The sequence below is a fragment of the Chrysochloris asiatica genome, unplaced genomic scaffold, assembly GCF_000296735.1.
Source record: "Chrysochloris asiatica unplaced genomic scaffold, ChrAsi1.0 scaffold00007, whole genome shotgun sequence".
NCBI lineage: Eukaryota > Metazoa > Chordata > Mammalia > Afrosoricida > Chrysochloridae > Chrysochloris > Chrysochloris asiatica.
The window spans coordinates 21,540,438-21,560,502 of record NW_006408525.1 but is presented as its reverse complement, the minus strand read 5'-3'; the positions used below and the strand labels follow the sequence as shown (position 1 = coordinate 21,560,502).

General features: G+C 49.4%; 2 protein-coding genes across 2 annotated transcripts; one reads left to right on the top strand and one right to left on the bottom strand.

Annotated features, from left to right (window-relative positions):
- The first annotated feature begins 1,263 nt into the window (after positions 1-1,263).
- Positions 1,264-15,344, top strand: ABI3 (ABI family, member 3). Its single transcript, XM_006833653.1, has 8 exons — positions 1,264-1,659; positions 11,186-11,353; positions 12,316-12,492; positions 13,624-13,709; positions 13,850-13,945; positions 14,111-14,259; positions 14,730-14,867; positions 15,172-15,344. Exons 1-8 carry the CDS (start codon positions 1,543-1,545, stop codon positions 15,342-15,344), a joined length of 1,104 nt encoding a protein of 367 aa, XP_006833716.1. The 5' UTR covers positions 1,264-1,542.
- A 1,583-nt stretch (positions 15,345-16,927) lies between these two features.
- PHOSPHO1 (phosphatase, orphan 1) lies at positions 16,928-19,814 on the bottom strand. Its single transcript, XM_006832490.1, has 2 exons — positions 19,770-19,814; positions 16,928-17,686 (listed from the first exon to the last, which is right to left on the bottom strand). Exons 1-2 carry the CDS (start codon positions 19,812-19,814, stop codon positions 16,928-16,930), a joined length of 804 nt encoding a protein of 267 aa, XP_006832553.1.
- Between the last annotated feature and the right edge of the window lie 251 nt (positions 19,815-20,065).

Genomic DNA, 20,065 nt, shown 5'->3' with positions numbered 1-20,065 from the left:
CTCGGCCGATGGCTGTCAATGACAAGGGACCCTCTCATGGAGCCCCTGGGGAGTGCAAACAGTTAACCCACCTGTCTGCTTCCTGAAAGGTTTCCTATCTTAAAGTGCTCTACTTCCCCAAAATCAGCCATTGAGAATCCAGAGGAGCCCAGTTCTACTCTGACACACATGGGGTTGCATGGATTGATTCAATGACACCTAGGGTCGAAAAAGGTCAGTGAGGGGTCCAGTCATTCTCCTGCCTCCAGGATGACAGACTGGACATTGGGAAGGGAGAGGAGAAGGCCTTATCAATAGTCCCACTGGAATACCAGGATTCAAGTCCCACTCGCAGCTGTAAAATCTTAGAATCTGCAATCAAGAGATAGGACCCTGAAGGTCATCCAATCCAACTCCCCTATTAATGGACCCAAGAAAGCCCACTCCTCTTCAGCCCAGCTCAGTGCTCTATCCACTGCTGCTTCCGGAAACTTATCAATTGATCCAGAATTTGAGCCTGGTGCTTCTCCAATTCAAATTCCTGATGTCTAATTTGGATCCTACCTGACATTTGGTCAATTTCATCTTGTCCTGCCTTTGTCAGATACAAAGTACATATGGCAGGTGACATATGTACCTGGTATATGGCCGCTAACCGAAAGGTCGACTCCACAGGAGATCTGCTTCCTTAAAGCTTGTTGCTGGGAAGCGCCGTTGAGTCAGTTCTGACTCATAGTGATCCTGTACAGGGCTTCCAAGGAGCAGCTGGTAAGTTGGAACTGCTGACCTTGCGGTTCAAACCTACCAGATGGTGGCGTGCTCATCCTACAGCACCACGTACCAGGACTCCAAAAGCAAACCCTATGGGACAGATCTAGTCTGTTCTATGGGGTGGCTAAGATCTGGAATTGAATGGATAGAAATGGGTTTAACCCCAAAGAGACTTGACACCACTTCTCAGAGAACCTCTTGGTATGTCCTTCCTGGTGTCTAACCCTGACTCATCTTGCTGCTACATCACTGGTTTCCTTTGGTGTGACACTGCCACCCCAAGCCCCCCGAGCATGACTGGTCTCCATATCCTATCCACCCTCTACTCTCCCATCCTTTGGTGACTCATCCCCAAGCTTCCCAAGGAAACCCCCACCCTCTGCCCTTCCTCCCCCTTTCATGAGTGGAAAATCCATCTCCACCTCTTCTAACAGGACAGCCCCTTCCTCCTGAGCCTCCCATCCCATCCCCCCCGCATCCAGTTTCCTCTCCAAGTCCAGGGAGCAATCACAGCTTCCTCTGCTGGGAAGGAATGGGAGGCTGGGTCCCCAATTGGACCCCCTGTCTTCTCCCTTCCTCTGGGCAGGGGACAGAGAGGCCTAGGCCCAGGAAGTAGGGACTGACTTCCTCTTGTCCGGGAATGAGCCTCTCTGCCCTTTGCAAGCAGGTTTGGGTCTCTCACGCAGAGGAAATCAAAACCAGTAAGAGGGAGGGGAAACTAAGCAACCAATCAAGGGCAGGGTGAGACTCAAAACCAGCGGGCTCCCCGGGGAGCAGCCAGAGCTGGGGGCCATGGCCGAGCTGCAGCAGCTACAGGAGTTTGAGATCCCCACGGGCCGGGAGGCTCTGCGGGGTAACCACAGCGCCCTGCTGCGGGTCGCCAACTACTGTGAGGACAATTATGTACAGGTAGGTGGGACAGGCCTGGGCACCCCAACCCTGTGAGGGATCCCAGAGCCAGCCTGACAGGTGTCAGAGAAGCCTTAGCGATGTGCTGGGTCTGGGCTGAGAAGCCTTTCCAAGCCAGACTTTGACTTCATTGTTGTTGTTGTTGTTGTTAGATGCCCTTGAGTCGGTTCCAACTCATAGCGACTTTATGCACAACAGAACAAAACCCTGCCCAGGCATGTACCATCCTCACAATCGTGGTTAAGCTTGAGCCCATTACTGTTGCCACTGTGCCAATCCATCTTGGGGGGGGGGGGTCTTCCACTTTTTCGCTGACCCTCCACTTTACCTGAACTCCTGGTGTGGTGCTGTAGGATCAGCTCTGGACTGAGAACCACAAGGTTGGCAGTTCAAACCTACCAGCTACTCCTTGGAAACCCTATACAGGGTCATTGTGAGTTGGAACTGATTCCATGACACTTAATAAAAAACATTTTGCCTGGCATGATGTCCTTCTCCAGGAACTGGTTCCTCCTGATAATATATCCAAACTATGATAACACAAAGTCCTGGCTTCTAGGGAGCATTCTGGTTTTGCTATCCCCAAATTCTAACCTTGACTCATGTACCACCCAAGCCCCTGCTAGGCTCCTTCTCTCTCCCAGAGCTATTCCTCCTTGGGATCCAGCCTCACCTGAGGGTCATCTTCCTCCCACCCTCCCATCCAAGCCCAGAGCACCTTGTCCTCACACTGTGGCTGGCACCATTATTCCATTTTCAGACTAGCTCTAGAAGACACTTCAGAAGAACTTACCATTCATTGCAGTGAGCTGAAGAGGGACAAGGGACTTCTTTCCCTGATACCTTGAGGGAGACTTGAGGGATGTCAGACTCGGCTGAGGTAAAGAAGGGAGGGCTGACACAGAGGCAGAGGGTGGGCAACATGACGTCTGGAGCAGCCTACCAGCAAAAGGTGAGGACAGGACATTTTTAGAATAGTTTTTAAATTGTGTGGTTGTTCCAGAACTGAAAGTATAGCTTCCTGGGTCTATTATTGAATGTCTCTGTTATTTCATTAACCTTCATAACTACCTAGCGAGGCAAATATTATTTCCCCCATTTTATAAATAAGGAAAAGAGCGGCTCAGGGAGGTGAAATGATTTGTCCAAGGTCACACAGCACAGAAGCGGCAGAGAGAGCATCACCTCAAGCTTCCCTGACTGCTGAAGCTGAGCCCTTTCCTGGCACGCTGTATGACTTTAGGACAGCTCTTTGTACTCTCTGTCCTCAGTTTATTTTGTTCCCTTGAAAGCTATAGGCTTAAAAAAAAAAAAAAAAAAAAAAAAGCTATAGGCTTAATCTGTTACCAAACCAGTGACATTCAAGTCATTTCTAACCCACGGCAACCCCTTGTTCTTCTGCATAGCAGCGCTGAACTCCATAGAGTGTTTTTGTTTTGTTTTGTTTTTTGAGGCTGTGACTTTTCGGAAGCAGATTGCCAGACCTTTCTTCCAAGGTGTCTCTGGGTAGTTAATGTTGTTGCTAAGTGCCATCGAGTTGGGTTCGACTCATAGTGACCCCAGTTCAAATTGACCTTGAAGTCCAGCCACTTACTGCTTGGACAAAATTTCATTTTTCTAACCTCGACTAATTCAACTGTGAGGAGAGATACAATAACCTCCCAGCACAGTGCTTATGAGAAAATGGTCGATTTTAAGGAGAACCAATAAGAATTGCATTTATAATGCTTTTAGTCAGGCATGTTCCCTGTACTGCCTCTGTTAGTCCTCACCCCAGTTCTAAGCAGACGGATCATCCCATTTCACAAATGAGGAAGCTGAGGTTTGCAAAGACCAAGTCATTTTCCCAAGGTTTCTGAGCTAGTACATAGCTTAGATTCAAATCCAGAAATCTGACTCCAGAGCCCAGGTGACAAACCTCTAGCTGAAAATACTACATCAGGTGTAATTTTGGTCTTTGTACACAGTGAGCAACTAACTATCTTGTTGAGGAGACAGAACATGGCTTACAAATCAGCTCCATTCTTGCAGCCCTGAAAGGCATGCTCCTACCATTGTTGTTGTTAAGTGCCATCGAGTCGGTTCCGACCCATAGCGACCCAGTACAGGGTTTCCGAGGGTGTAAATCTTTACAGGAGTAGAAAGCCTCATCTTTCTCCCGAGGAGCGGCTGGTAGTTTCGAACCGCTGACCTTAAGGTTCGTAGCCCGATTCGTAACCACTACGCTACCAGCTCCTACCATTAGCAAGGATAAAAGCAATCCTATCCATTCCTTCAGAGTCCCTGGGTGGTGCATATGGTTAACACATTTAACACAGAGATTGGAGGCTTGATTCTGCCCAGTGGCACCTTGGAAGAAAAGCCGCATGACCTACTTATGAAAAAGCCCCCACTGAAAATCCAATAGAGCTCTACTCCGACATACATAAGGCTGCCAGGAGTCAAGTCGACAACGGCACAGCAGCTGGTTTGGTGTTACGGTTGGTTCCATACCTTCAGTACCTTCTGCAAATCCCAACATTCATCTGTATGGGCGCTCATTTGCACACACAGCCTGTGCACAAAGTTTGTGATCACAAAGACCTGGCTCTAATTTACAATCTTGCCATCTACCACCTACAGAACCTATGACAAGTTTCTCCTCTCTGATTCTTACACCTTCCTGAGGTAGGGTCATTACTTGGATTAATCGTAATAATGTATTAAATAAAGCATTTAGCCCAGGGCCTGCCCCTTAAGAAGGGCAGGACAAATGGCAGCTATAATCATTACTATTACTAGTGTTATTAATTGCAGAGATAAAAGGTATGATGAAAGATAATAAAACTCCTTGTACACAAGAGAAGCCGCTCTTTCAAAGACACCCAGGGCGTGGAAGCCCTGAGTCAGGTTGTTAAATGCTGTCCAGTCGGTTCCAATTCATAGTGACCCTGTACAGGGTTTCCAAGGAGAGGCTGGTGAGTTTGAACCGACCTTATGGTCCAGTGCTTTATCCCACAGTGCCACACCAGGACTCCAGGTTGGAATCCCAGAATTCCTGCTTATTCCTGCAGGACACTAACTGTTAGACCATAGGCCTCTCTGAGGATCTGTCTGGTTATCAAACGCCTAGGAAGAGTTTGAATGACTTCTCAGAACTACTCTTAACAAGACCTAGTTCCCACGGTCTCCAGCCCTTCTCCCCCAACCAGGTGTCAGGAAACCCTAAGTTAAGTGGGGAGGGCTAGCTGGGGACAACTTTAGATCTGCACCCTACGGCATTCTCAGGTCAGGGTCCACTGAGTTTACAGACAAGTTTATTTGCATGATGAACAAGTAGTCACCCTTGAAAATAGATCCCAGACCCTTCTTCCCCTAGACCTAACTGGGTCAAGACCAATGCCAAGGGTCATTGGGGCTCCTAGCTCTGGTCTGAGCTGGGCCCAAGCATCCACTTCTTCTTTTGGGCTGACAATTTCACATGCCAGTCTGGGGAGTGCCAAAAGAAGAGGGGTGAACTAAGAAATCTAGGCTGTGTGTGTGTGTGTGTGTGTGTTTGTTTCCTCACTTATTAAAGGAAATTTTAAAACTAGAACAAGACCTGCGGTCCTATCTGGTTTTAACATCTTGGTTTGATTCTGGGGAGCTCTGGTGGTTCCGTGGTTAACAGCTTTGCTGCTCACTGAAAGGTCGGCAGTTCGGACCCACCAACTGCTCTGCATGAGAAACACGAGGCAGTTTGCTTCTGCAAAAATTTACAGCCTTGGATGCCCTGTGGGGCAGTTCTACTCCTATAGGGTCCCTCTGATTTGGAATCCACTTGTAGGCAAAATGGGTTTTTTGTTTGTTTGGGTTGACTGACTTCCTAACCTTCTTTAAGGCTTTTGGTTACTGTATGCAGATAAGCTATAAATGAGCATCTCTTGTGGCCAAACAAATATCTGGGAGGGAAGGAGGTGGGCGGTGAGAACCATGGGAGGGGATCTGGCAGCTGGGAGACACACAGGTGGTACTCGTTAATGGTTCCAGCCCTGCTCTCCAGATAGCTCCTAAGGGGCACTCAAGGACCCCAGCAAAGAGACCCCCATATGCAGCCTTGCTTGTCAGTCTGCTGGTCTTGCCTAGGACTTGCTCCCCTGCCTCTGGGGATAAAGGTGCCAGTTAGAGTGCAAGAACTCAACTCTATGACCCAAGACTGGCTGAGAGGAGGAAGCAGCTAAGGAAACCAAAAGACCCAAGGCGCTTGCTCCCAGCCCCCACCGTCTGATTTGGGACTGAAAAAAGTCTGTCTTCAGCCACGCCCTTGCCCACCCCTCTACCACTGACTGGCAGTGTGACACCAGTCAGCACTTGGCACAGAGCCTGGCCTACTGTAGGCAAATGCCTGGCAACTGCTTGGATTCTCATTCAGTGTGCTCTTTAATTACAAATACATATTTATAAGTATCTTTGAATGTCCGGCCCTATTACAGATCCTCGGAGACAGAATTAAACACATAACTTCCCTGTCCTCACAGCACTTACATTTTAGTGAGAAAGAAGAACGGAATAAATAAAAAATAGAGAAATAAACTCTGATAGTTCTAAGTGCCACAAATAAAAGAGAACAAGCTAGAAATTATAGATATGTAGGAGGGTGGGGGATTTTTTTTTTTTAACCTTTTATTGTGAATTGAGTGAAGGTTTACAGAGCAGATCATCAGTTTTACATGCAACGAATCATATACTTCATTTCATTGCAATGATTATAATCCCCTCCATGTACCATCAGTTCACAATATTTACCTCTATTCACTCTAACTCTTGCACTCCTCCCTATGTCTTCTACTACCTTCTGCCATCCTCCCTCTTTTTGTACATTGCCTGCCCTGTCACCCTAATTGACATGTGTCAACCCTGTAGCCAGTGAAAAAATTTCCCTTCCCTCCCGCTCCTGGTAACCATCATAGAGTATTTCTTTTATTAAAAACAAAACAAAACAAAACAACCTTTTCTTGACTTTGTCTCATACAACAGTTGTCCTTTTGTGATTGACTAAGTTCACTCAGAATAATGTCCTCCAGGTTTATCCATGTTACAGGTGTTCTGCAGATTCACTTTTATTCTTCAGTGTTGCATAGTATTCCATTGTGTGTATGTACCAAAGTTTGTTTATCCCTTCTTCTACTGATGGTCTTGGTGTAGTGCTGTGGGTTAATGCGCTAGACTGCAAAGTTTGTTTGAACCACAAGGTCAGTGGTCCAAGCTCACCAGTCACTCCTTGGAAACCTTATATAGGGTTGCTACAGGCCCAAACTAACTCAATGGCACTTAACAACAACTATCTTTTTGCTTTTGTGAATAGTATTGCAATTAACATGGTGGTGGTTATGTGCTGTGGAGTTGGTTCCGACTCATAGCGACCCTGTACAGTTAACATCGGTGTGCATATTTGTGTCATAGCTCTTAGTTCTTACTTAGAGGCACTCGTCTATAAGTTTTTGTTTTAGTGATGCCCTTCAGGTAAAGGGATTGCTGGATCATACAGTATTTCTATTTCCAACTTTCTGAGAAAGCACCAAATCTTTTTCCATGATGACTGCACCTTTTACATTCCCACCAACAGTGAAGAAGGGTCCCAGTATCTGCATATCCTTGCCAGCATTTGTTGTTGTGTTTTTTTAACATGGTTATTAAAGCTAGGGTAAGATGATATCTCATTGTTGTTTTGATTTGCGTCTCTTAATGGCTAATAGGAAGGAACTCTGATAGCGAAGTGGTTACAAGGCAGACTAGTAACCTCAAGGTCAGCAGTTTGAAAATACCAGCCATTCCATAGAAGAAAGATGAGGCTTTCTGCTCCCATAAAGATTTACAGCCTCAGAAGCCCTATGCAGGGTTGCTGCGAGTTGGAATCAACGACCACCACCACCAATGGCTAATGGGAGTCTTGGTATGGTGCTGTTGGATAGTCACTGAACTTCTAAACACAAGGTTGATGATTCAAACCCAACAGCTGCTCTTTGGAAATCCTATACAAGGTCGCTATGAGTCGGAACTGCCTTGATGGCAGTTAGCAACAATAACAACAATGGCTAATGAGCTTGAGCATTTCTTCATTTGTTTGGTGGCTGGCTGAACGTCTTCTTTGATAAAGTAGTCTTGTTGAGGTGTTGAAGTGCCCTATACATTTTAAAGAGTAGTCCCTTGTCAGATGTATCATTGCCAAAAAAATTTTCCAGTCCAGTCTGTGGGTTCTCTTTATATTCTTTTGGTGAAATCTCTTGATGCACACAAGTGTCTAATTTTTAGGAGGCCCTGATCATCTATTTTGTTTTCTATTTGTGTGTTTTCAGTCAGTTTTGATAATGTTTTGTGCCATGTGTCAGAGCCTCTATGTTTGCTTTCATTTTTTCATCGATGACCTTCATAGTTCTAGGTTTAACATTTAGGTCTTTAATCCATGGTGAGTTCGTTTTTGTATATGGTGTGAGATAAGGGTCTTGTTTATTTCCAGTTTTGTATATGGTGTGAGATATACACCAGTTTTGTCAGCACCATTTGTTGAAAAGACTATCTTTTCCCCATTTAATGTGTTTTGTCACTTTGTCAAAGATCAGCTGACTATATGAACGTGGATTTACTTTTGGGTTCTCAATTCTACTCCATTGATCTATGTGTCTTCCTTTATACCAGCACCAGGCTGTTTTGACTACTGTGGCTGTGTGGTAGGCTTTGAAACTGGGAAGTCAGAGTCCACCTATTTTGTTCTTCCTTTTTAGTAATGTTTTGCTTATCTGGGGTCTCTTTCCTTTTCATATGAAGTTTGTGATTAGTTTTTCCATCTCTTTAAAGAATGATGTTGGCATCTGGATTGGGATTGCATTATATCTATAGATTGCTTTGGGTGGTGTTGACTTTTTCACAATATTAAGTCTTCCTACCCACAGCATGGAATATTATCTCATTTTTATAGGTCTCTTGTTGTCATATTTGGTAGTTTTATTTGTGCATATGTCTTTTGTTTCTCTGGTTAGATTTACGCCTAAGTATTTTCATCTTTCGAGTAGCTATTGTAAACGGTATTGTTTTCCTGATTCCCTTTTCAGAGGTCTTTATTAATGTAAAGGAACCCAACTGGTTTTTGGATGTTGATCTTGTACGCTGCCACTTTGCTGAATCTTTCAGTGGGTTTCAATAATTTTCTTGCTGAGTCTTTGGGATTTTCTGTGTAGGATTATCTGCAAATAAGATTTTTATTTCTTTACCAATTTTGTTGTTGTTGTTAGATGCCATTGAGTCAGAACTGACTCATAGTGACCCTATGCATAACAGAACAAAACACTGCCCAGTCCTGCACCAGCCTCACAATCATTGCTACGCCTGAGCCCATTACTGCTGCCTCTGTGCCAATCCATCTCTTTGGGGTCTTCCTTTTTTTCTCCAACCCTCCATTTTACCAAACATGATATCCTTCTCCAGGGACTGATCCCTCCTAATAATATGTCTGAAGTATGAGAGATGAAGTCTAGCCATCCTAGCCTCCAGGGAGCGAGCACTCTGGCTGCACTTCTTCCAAAACAGATCTATTGGTTCTTTTGTCAGTCCATGGTACTTTCAATATTCTCCTCCAACACCATAACTCAAAAGCATCAATTCTTCTACGGTCTTCCTTATTCACTATCCAACTTTCACATGCACATAAAGTTATTGAAAATAGTATGGCTTGTGTTTTGTTGTTGTTGTTGTTAGGTGCTATCAAGTCGGTACTGACTCACAAAGACCCTATGCACAACAGAATGAAACACTGCCTGGTCTTGGGCCAGCCTCACAATTGTTGCCACACTTGAGCCCATTGATGCTGCCACTTTGCTAGTTCATCTCGCTCGCTGTTAATTTCCTTTTTTTTTTTCTAATCTTGTAACTCTGGCTAAGACTTCCAGCACAATATTGAATAAGAGTGGTGATAAAGGGCATCCTTGTCTGGATCTTATTCGCAGAGGGCATGTTTTCAGTTTCTCTCCATTGACAATGATGTTGGCTCTTGGCTGTTGGTTTTGTATGTTTTTGTTGTTGTTAAGTGCCTTCCAGTAGGTTGTGACTCATAGCAACCCTGTATAGGGTTTCTGAGGAGCCATGGTGAGTTTGAACTGCCAAGTCTTGCAGTTCAAAGCTACCTTAAGGTCAAATGCTTATTGTATGGCATCATACCAGGACTCCATATACATAATTATGTTGAAGAATTTCCCTCTTTCTAATATGAACTTGTCTATTTCTTTCTTCAGTTCTATCAGAGTTTGATTTATGTATTTGGAGACTCTTTCACAGGAGCATGGATATTTGTTAATGTTATGTCCTCTCGTTCAATTGACCCTTTAATCATAATGTCTCTTATGTTGGTTTTTGCCTTACAGTTCATTTTATGAGAAATTTATATTGCCATTCCTGCTAGTTTTTTTTTTTTTTTAATTGCTGTTAGCATAATATATTCTTTTTCAGCTCTTGAGTTTTAGTTTATTTTTGTCTTTGTTTGTAAGGTGTGTCTCTTATTATAGAGAAACATACTGAAGGATCCTGTTTTCTTATCATTTGCTTACTCTGTGTCTCTTGATCAAAGCATTTAATCCATTGACATCTAATGTAATTATCGATAGGCACGAACTGATTGCCATCATTGTTCTGTGTGTGTGTGTGTGTGTGGTGTTGCTGGTTTCTTTGTGTCACATAATTTTCTGTGCCAAGTTCATTTTGTTTGAGGGTTTTCTTCATTTCTGTTGTGTTGTTGTTAAGTGCTGTCAAGTTCGTTCCGACTCATAGAGACCCTGTATAGGGTTTCTGAGGAGTGACTGGTAAGCTCAAACTACTGACCTTGAGGCTCAAACTGACCTTGCAGTCCCTAATGCTGTGCCACAATGTTTACTAAATCTGATTTTTTTTTTCTTTTTCTATCTTAATGTGAAAGTATATTAATTTTCTTTGAGGTTACCCTGTAATTTACTAATTTCTTCCCAGGTGGGGTAAATCTTAAGTAAGGTGGTGAGGGAAGGTGTCTCTGAGGAGCTGTCATCTAGTGAGGATTCAAAAAAGAGTACATCCAAAGGCCCTGAGGCAGAAACCTTTTTAGCTTGTTTCAGCCACAATGACCAGTGGGCTTGGAGGGGACTAAGTTAGAGGAGGAACTGTAGAGAAAGACAGGAATCATGCCTTGAGGGAAGACCATGGTTAGAAGTTTGGATTTTATTCACAGCTCAATGGGAAATTACTGGAGAGAATGAATGAAGCCAGTTCTTTCTAGGCCTCAGTTTTCTTATCTGTAAAATGGATCAGATCCATTCCCAATGAGGGGGACTAGCTCCCTCCCCATAGCACCCATTCCCCAGAAAGGCAGATGTGCTTTCTGAATATCACTTAAATCCTTCTTGCTATAATATCTTTATGGAAACTACCTCGAACCTCTAAAGGCATCTTCCTCCCAATTCATTCCCAACCTTCCCTTTGCCCCATCCTACCCTGCCAAGAGCCCAGAGGAAGGTGTTGGCCTCACGACAGGACTGTTTGTGTGTTTCAGACCACAGACAAGCGAAAGGCGCTGGAGGAGACCAAGGCCTTCACCATCCAGGCACTGGCCAGTGTGGCCTACCAGGTGGGCAACCTGGCGGGGCACACTATGCGCATGTTGGACTTGCAGGCGGCCTCTCTGCGGCAGGTGGAAGCCCATGTCAGCACGCTGGGCCAGGTGAGGGGTCGGAAAAGGAAATTTTCCTCAGCAGGAGTCTCTCTTCCTGCCTTTTTCCATGACCAAGGGCCCAAATGCCACAGAATGTTGGCCTTTCCTAAGCTTTTGGAGCCTCCTTATCTCTGTGGCTTTGTCTCCATCATGGGTCTTGCTGTCTATCTAAGAACTCCTTGAAGACGGGGCTTTTTCCTTCTCTGAATTCTACCCTGCAGTTCAAAAGCTGGCTCTACCAATCCTGAGGGTTGCAGAGTACAGGAAAGGTAAATGGACCCTGTTTCCATCTGAAGACAATGACTTCAAAAATGTCCTAGAGCCATCATGCTCTTTTGGCAAGGGTATCTTCAACGCTGGAAGCACTGCCACCACCATCTAGCGACCCCACCCTTCTAGCATACACACCCTCCTCCTTCCTTCCTGGATCCTTGACCGAGGAATTGCCCCATTGAATATACACACTGATCAGTTATACATTTGGCTCTGGCCTGTACATCAGCCACATGTTCAGTGTGTGGGGCGTGCCTTTTCCTCTCACCCCAGCAAACCAGAGTCCCCGCCCTCTTGACGTTGTAGGTTTCTCCATAAACCATTCCAAAGGAAGTTTATGCATTGATTTGCCCAAGCAAAGAAGAAAGCTGATGAAGCCACCTCCACTTCACCACCACCCCCCTCCCCGCCACTGCTCCCTAGCCAGCCCAGTCCTCCAGTCTCTTCCCAGCTTCTCTAGGGATTTTATGTTTTCTCTTTTCCTCCTGTTCCTGCTCAGCTAATAATAACCTTCATTTGTTTCCACCAGGAAGTTGTTCTAAAGTGGCTCCGTCCTTCCCCTGCTACTCTTCCCAATTACTCTGTAGCCTTGGGGGTGGGGAGGAAGCTCACTCTCTGAACCTCACTGCGTCCCATGGTCCCTCCCCATCCCAAGGTCTCTATGGGACAGATGCACCCATTGCCACCCTATCATGCAGATGGTGAACATGCACATGGAGAAGGTGGCCCGAAGGGAGATCGGCACCTTGGCTGCTGTCCAGCGGCTGCCCCCCAGCCAGAAGGTCATCCCTCCTGAGAGCCTACCCACCCTCACACCTTACTACAGAAAACCCCTCAACTTTGGCTGCCTGGATGAAATTGGACATGGGATCAAGGTAGAGAGAGGGGCTCCTCCTCTTTCCTCACCCCCTCGTGCTCTCTTTCCACATCTGTGTTGTTGTCCCATCCTGTCTCCTTTCATTCCTCACTCCCTGTAGCCATTACTGCAAGCCACCTTCCTGCCCCCAAATCTGGTTATCCTCCCATGATCCCCTCCATGACTTATCTTTACCCTGTCCTCAGAGGCTTCTGCTGAGTGTGACACCCTGAGATTCTCCCTGCCCCCTCATACTGTGGGTGCCGGGTGTGAAGGGGAAGAGGGGGGCAGGGAGGCTGTCAGGGTGTACATGAAAACGGTTCCCCAGCCACATGAGAAGGGCAACTTCCTCTGTCTGGGGGTTTGAGGTCACCACAGTGAACAATCGCTCAGCCTCGCTGAGGGGATGGAGTGGGTGGGGGGGAGATGGTAACACCGCTGACTTTTCCCCCCCTCCAATCCCTCTCCTTCTGAGTTGGAAGGGGGCACACACCCCATCCCATTTTGTCAGTTTCTGTCTCCAGCTGCAGGTCTAGGTTAGATTAGAACTCACTCATCTCCCCAACTAGTAAGTTCCTTCTATTCATGGTTAAACGCTTCAAGCTTCTTTTGATTGTGTTCCTGGTGAAGTATAGCAAATGGACAAACATCATTCTCCACACACATACCCTCAAAGAAAGGGAACCCCACCAGACACGTGTCATTTGTACACTGCAAGTATCCTCGTATCTGCTTCTCTCCCCTGAGTGCTCTAAAGTCACAGGTCTGACTGAGACTAATGTTCTAAGTCTGATGTTTCCTCTCCTCAGAACCCTGGGGTTGGGGGTCTAATCACAGTCAGAGGCCACCTGGCCAGGACTACAACTAACTGGGTTCTGAGATGGTCTGGGGACGGGTAAGGGGTAGGCCCCTCGCTGTGGTTCTGTAGAGGAAGTGGCCACCAGACCATGTCTGCGCCCTGAGCCTCCTTTTGTCGAGGGCTGCGGCTACCACCAGTAAGACCGGAGGTAGCCGGCTGGGAAGTGCAAATGGGAACTGATGCCAGGGTTTGCCCTCTAAGTTCTCGTCAGCCGCTTCCCAGTTTCCTCTCCGGGACCAGGGTGGGGATTGAGGGGTTCGGAACAACTGTCAGTCTTGCCCACCTTTGCAGGACATGAGCACGCAGCTGTCGCGGACTGGCACTCTGTCTCGAAAAAGCATCAAGGCTCCTGCCACACCCGCCTCCACCACCCTAGGGTGAGACTCCGCCCGCACTCGAACCAAGGAGGTCCAGTCCCCACGCCCCAACGCTCGGCGCCAAACTTCCTCTCCGCCTGCCACCCCTCCCCCTGCTGGCGGACGCCTCTCGGGCCCTGACCCCCTTCCTCCTTCCCCAGGAGGCCGCCCCGGATCCCCGAGCCCGTGCAGCTCCCAGTGGTGCCCGACGGCCACCTCTCCGCCGCCTCGTCAGTCTCGTCCCTGGCCTCGGCCGGGTGAGCCCTACCTGCTGGCTGGGTGGGTGGGGTGTTCTAGAAGCTGCCTGCTCGTTGTCATAGTGAACACAGGGTTGCGAGCACTCAAGGCGGGGTCAGCTGGGGGGTGCCGAGTTCGAGAAGGCGCCCCCAACTGAGCAGAACCCCTCTTTCTCTGGTCTTCAGCAGCGCCGAAGGCGTCACTGGGGTCTCCACGACCAAGGGGCAGGCGGTCCCCCCACCCCCACCTCTTCCCAGCTCCATGGTCCCACCTCCACCAGCAGCTGACCTCTTCCTGCTGCCCACTCCGCTGGAGCTGATCCCACCCCCGCCTGGTAAAGAGCCCCACGCTCTCCCTCAACTCCAGAATCACCTTCTCACGGGATACCCTGCCCACCCTAGCCTTCTAGGATGAAACCCTGCCGGCCTCAACGAAGACTTTCCCAGATGGTTATCAGGGAAGGATACGGAAGAAGTGAAGCTTATACCAGGCCCTCATCCGTCTGCTCATTTAAACTTAATATCCTGAGAGGATCTTGACCCTCCCATTGAGCAGATGCAAAAGCTGAGGCTGAGGTTGCCGTGAAGTTACTTGCCCAAGGACCACTCAGTTAATAAGTGGCAGTCTCTACCCTACACTATTGATTCGATCTTTCAGTGTTTACTGAGAGTCGCTGTGTAGACACCGTGGAAGGAACAAGGTGAACAGGACTGGAGAACGTATCTAAGTGGCTGGATCCTTGGATGCTACACTTGAGCAAAGACGTTTCTGGGATGAGTGTAACCTTTCTGCTTTCCCTTCTAGTCCAGGAGTTGCCCCTGCCCATGGACCTGCCCCCACCGCCAATCCTGGATGTAGATGAACTGGAGCTACCACCTCCGCCACCCCCAGGTTTTGGCCCTGATGACCCCAGCTGGGTCCCTACTGCATACTTGGAGAAAGGTACTTGTGACCAGAAACTGAAGTGCACCAGATGCCAGATCCCTCCGCTTGGGCCTCTGTAGCTGAGCACCATTCTTCATTCCTAGGGGGCTTCTCCCTTCCCCCTACATACATTTTCTGATGAGCAGAACAAATGTTCACCTACAAGCTATCTGGGCGGGAGAACCTGATGGTACACATGAACCCAGCTGGGGAGGGGACCTGAGGGATTAGACCTCCTGCCCCATTCCCTGCAGCTTCCTTCTGCTAGCCGAGTTTGTAGAGGGGGGGACAGCTCACAGCACCCTCTCCTCCTGCCTTGCAGTGGTGACGCTGTACCCATATACTCGCCAGAAGGACAACGAACTCTCCTTTTCTGAGGGTACAGTCATCTGCGTCACCCGTCGCTACTCGGATGGCTGGTGTGAGGGCGTCAGTTCAGAGGGTGCTGGATTCTTCCCTGGGAACTACGTGAAGCCCAGCTGCTCATTTGAGTGAGGGTCTTTCCAGGCCAAAACCAGCTCCATCATCTCTACTGGACTAGACCTGCCCATTTCTTGGGCTGTGTGTTGTGTTCTGTGCCCATGATAGTGGGAAAGTGCCTTAAGGGTAGAAAGAAGATACCCAGCGAGCAACTGCCAATAAGAACTGGAAGCCAAGAAGTTTGGGTGATCTTATCTGCAGATGCCAATGCAGGCAGGGCTTCTAGCTGCAAGTGCCAACTTTGGATTAAGCCTTGATCTCCCTTCTGATGGTTGCCTGCAAGGCTAGGGGACCGATTCTCTAGGCCTCCCTAGCAGCAATAGCTCACCCACTTCACCCTCCTCAGCCCTAAGTCCCCTTCTCCACTTAATCTGGAAACCTGGTGTGGCACTGTGGAATAAAGCACTGGACCACAAGGTGAGTTTCCACCTTGGAAACCCTATACAGGGTCACTATGAGTCTGAACGACGCCCCAGCACTTAATAACCATTTAACCTAACCTTGTTCTTTTGTTTTATGGTTAGTTGTGGGGTTACGTGTTGTCTTGGTTCCTTCAGCTGGGCACTCCTCTAAGAATGGGAATTACATTCCTCACATAAGCGAGGCCCTGGGCGAATAGAGACCACCGTCACCCTCATCCCCCAGTCTGCGGCGCAAGACATCTCAGTCACCTCTTTCCCCTTCACCTTCTTTATAACTGTGAACTCCAAAGAGAAAAGAGGAGCTTGCGTTTCACTGGCTCTGCTTAAAAACATCATGGCTTTCTGTTCCATACGGGGAGAGGGATTGCAGAAGGTCTAGTCCACGGGGGCAACTTTGGTAAAATCCCTGGTCTCTTGCTGCATAGACGAGGCTGGGGTGCGAGGAGACACCATCGCATGCTGCGAAGTCCCTAGCTGGCCAGACAGGAGCCAAACAGTGCGCTACCTCGTTTCACCACTAGAAGGCGACTGCTTCCTCTGGCTTTTTTTCCTTTTGCGGGTACTGGGGGTGGGGTGGGGTGGGGGGGGGGGGCGGACGACCCGAGGCAACAAAAGAGTGTAGCCCGTACAGAAATCGTGTGGATTGCGGTGGGTGAAGCAAGATCGAAGGGACTTGGAGTCGTCGTCAGAACTAGCAGTTCTCTCTCCGTGGAGAGTTTGGTGGTGCCTTGGATGGCTGGGCATCGTGAAGACTTCGGGAGCCTAGTAGTAGGTCTCCTTGACGGAAGACCGTGGAAGGGATCAGTTAGTGGCTTAGTGGCAGCAGATAAAGCAGTAGGAGATGTTCCTTCTCTCATCTTCCAGGGAACCCCTTCCTCCCAACTCTGAAGGCAAGGTTTTTGGAAACGCTGCTGGCTTCCAAGCTGTGCGCACCACCTCTGTTGAGCTGACGGAACTCGGGGAGGCAGCCTAGCTGCCTAACTGCATAGAGACCTCACCGAACCCCCTTCTCCACCCCGCAAATGGGAGAGCCCGTAACTCCCGAAGCGGTCCTGAGAGACATACTAAAGCAAAAGGGGCATCATAAATTTAGGTTTCTCTTTCCCGATTCCCGTCCCCCCACCCCGGAACCCTCCGCCGCCAGTCCGTCCGGGCGCCCCCTGCAGGCGGCTATCCTCAGCATGTCTTCAGCACCTGTTGGAGATGGAGGCGCACGTCGATGGCCGTCTCCCAGGGCACCACGCTGGCGCGGAAGGAGCTGGGCTCGCCCTTCTGAGCTTCCTGGATTAGGCGGTGCATGGGGTAGCCGCGGCGCGGGAAGGCCACGTCGCCGCCCGCCAGCAGCCCCATGGGGCAGAAGTCATTGGCGCCGTCGCCCACGTAGAAGAGGCGTTCGAAGTGCACGCCGTCTTGGGCCCTCTCGCGTAGGTAGTCGCTGAGCACCTTGTGCTTGCACATGTTGGCGGGGCAGCGCGCGCAGCTGTGCGTGTGGAAGGGTCGCAGCGCCAGCAGCCCCCGAGCATCCGGCCCCGAGGGATTGCTGAGGATGCTCCGGAACAGGCTTAGGTGGCCGACAGCACGCAGTGCGCTCTCTATGCCGAAGGTGTTGGCATCCGAGATGAGAATAACCTCGAAGCAGTTGCCCTGTTTAGCCACAAACTGGAGCAGGTCGCTCATGCCGGGCGACAGGGGGATGGCCTCGTAGATGGCACACAGGTCCCGCGGCCGCACACCCTGCTCGCCCAGGTACTTGAAGACGCGCTGCATGTACTCGTTGTAGAAGCCCTCACGGTAGGTGGCACGCAGGCTCTCTGGCAGTCGCTGGCCCGGCGCTGCGCGAACAATCGAGTCGTCGCTGTTTTCATCCACAATGGTCTCATCGAAGTCAAAGGTCAGAAGGAAGCGAGGCGCGCCCTGCGCAGCCATCCCGCCGTCCTGGGAGCAGGGGAGGGAGGAGCAGGAGGAAGGGGCAAGCGAGAGTGGGCGCGGCGGAGGCCGGCCGGGAAGAGGCTGGTTAGCAGGCCACGACCAGAGGCATTGGCATATCCAAGACCTGAGGAGGACCCAAGACCGGTTAAGCTGAGCTGAGTACCCCACATGCCCCTCCCCCTCTCACTATGCTTCCTTACCCACCCCGCTGGCACCTCGTTAAGTGCCCTGGGGTGTATTGCTCAGTGGAGCATCCTACACCTCAAGCCAGGATGGCTGCCTTGCTTTTGTTGCTTTCATGTGGTCCTAGCAAGGAAAGAGCTTATAAGAAGGGAAGTTTTCATTCACCCCTTTGGAGAGGATTCTGCTCCAGCCCTTTGGAGAGTTCCCAGTGGCCCCCTGTTACTGGTGTGGATAAAGGAGGATGCAGAAAGCTCTCCACTCCTTCCCCCCTAACACAAACACAGCCAAAGAAAACCACTCATTTGTCCAGCTGGAGCAGCCCCTTAATCCCTTTTTGGGCCATGAGGAATGGATGGCTTATGGGCTTGTGGACAACGAAGAGCCAGGGAAGAGTTTCTTAGAATCAACCAAGGCACTGCGCATAAACGACAGCCGGGTCCACAGGCAGGTGAGGGGTGCTAAGGTCCAGGCCTGGGAGGTTAGGTGTCTGGGCCTCCCTAATGGCCAGAGAATGAGACTCGAGCCCTTGGCATGACCAGAGAAGTGGAATGGCCACACAAGACCCAGGAAGGCTCTCCAAGAGCTGCTTCTAGGCAAATGGCACTGGGCTGGGGTCCAGGGAAAGGACCTAACTTCCCTAGGGATACTCAGGGCCCTGCGCTGACAGCTCATCACTAATCACTTGCCAATTCCCTGGAAAGGACTTGTCAGCAGGTTGGGTTTCTGCCAGGGTCCGAAGCAAGCGGGCAGCAGAAGCAGTGGGGCTTGGGGAGGTGGGAACCTCCCACGCCAGGCCACGGCATACCTGGGAGATGGAAGGGAGGAGAGAGCGCAGCAGTGGCTAAAAAGGCAGGAGCAGAAAGTGAGGTGGGGGGAGGGAGCGGTGAGGATGGGGGGCAGGAGGAGGTCATGCCAGAGGAGCATGGGTACAGACATGGATGGGAATTGGGGAGAAAACGCCCAAGAAGTAGAGACCTTGGCTAGCATGTTGGTGGTAGGGGGCAGGGGGCTGAGAACAAAATAAGCATATGGAGACAATAGGAGCCCTCAGCAGCCTGTCCTTGTCACCTTTGCATGGAGCAGCTGTGCTAGTCAGAGGCAGAGTGCAGCTTCAGACTACTCATCACACTGCCTTTCTCCTTCAGGGTTCCCCACCCCAGTTAACCATTCCTCCTCCTGCTCTTTCTTCCTAACCTCTCCAGTACTCCTGGGGTGAGTATGGCCTAGGACACATTGTGAAATACAAATCTAAGGCCTTAACTCCAGAGCTGGGATTTGAACCTGGCTCTCTGCCTCCCAGGAGCCTTGGTGGCACAGTGGTTAAATGCCCAGCTATTAACGGAAGGCCTGGCTGTTTAAACCCACCTTCTGCTTCTATAAAGCTTCCAACCATGGAAACTCTCTGGGGTAGTTTTACTGTCCCATAGGGTCACTGAGGCAGAGTCAGCTCCATGGTAACAGGTTCTCTGTTTCCCTAAAGTCCCTTTGGGAGCATGGTGGGTCTAGAGGGTGAAACACTGGACTGCAAACCACAAGATTGGTGGTTAGAGCCCAGCAGCCATTCTGTGGGAGAAAGATGAGGCTGTCTGCTCCCAGAGATTTACAGCCTCAGAAACCCTAGACAGGGATGTTATGAGTTGGAATCAACTCAGTGGCACTTACCACCACCACCACCAAGTCCGTTTGACCTCAACTCTAAGTCACACCCCCTGGTCTCACCATCATCCCGCTGGGAGCCACAGTGGTCCCAGATTCCTGGAGCTTGAAGCAGAAGCTTTGGGGGATTAGTGGAACCCCAGTGGAGGTGAGGGCTCAAAGGTGCCAGCTAGGGCTCCCCCAACCACATTTGGAGAAAGTGGAAGCTGAGGCCTCACCCTAAAAGACCTCTGGAGAGGAACCTACTTACCCTAGACAAGCATCGGAGGCCAGCAACTGGAAAACACCCGCTCATTATCAGTGTATCACCCTGGGCGCCACCTGTAGGGATCCTGTTGGCCTCCAGCTGTCACCCAGAGCTCCTGACAAACACACAAGGTCCATTTGAAATGAACAGTCAGATGGTTTTGCATCCACCACCGGGACCTATCCTCTCCCCTCTACTGAACCCCAGGAACTACTCCCAGGGTCTCAATAAAAGAACCCTTCCAAAAAGCACAGCACTTACAGACCGCAAAGCATCCTCTTAGCAATTCCCTACACAGC

Coding starts and splice junctions, on each gene's coding strand:
- ABI3 (XM_006833653.1), top strand. CDS start 1,543: ATGGCCGAGCTGCAGCAGCTACAGGAGTTTGAGATCCCCACGGGCCGG. Junction 11,354..12,315: donor ATGTCAGCACGCTGGGCCAG/GTGAGGGGTCGG, acceptor CCTATCATGCAG/ATGGTGAACATGCACATGGA. Junction 13,710..13,849: donor CCCGCCTCCACCACCCTAGG/GTGAGACTCCGC, acceptor CTCCTTCCCCAG/GAGGCCGCCCCGGATCCCCG.
- PHOSPHO1 (XM_006832490.1), bottom strand. CDS start 19,814: ATGAGCGGGTGTTTTCCAGTTGCTGGCCTCCGATGCTTGTCTAGG. Junction 17,687..19,769: donor GCCTCCGATGCTTGTCTAGG/GTAAGTAGGTTC, acceptor CCCTGCTCCCAG/GACGGCGGGATGGCTGCGCA.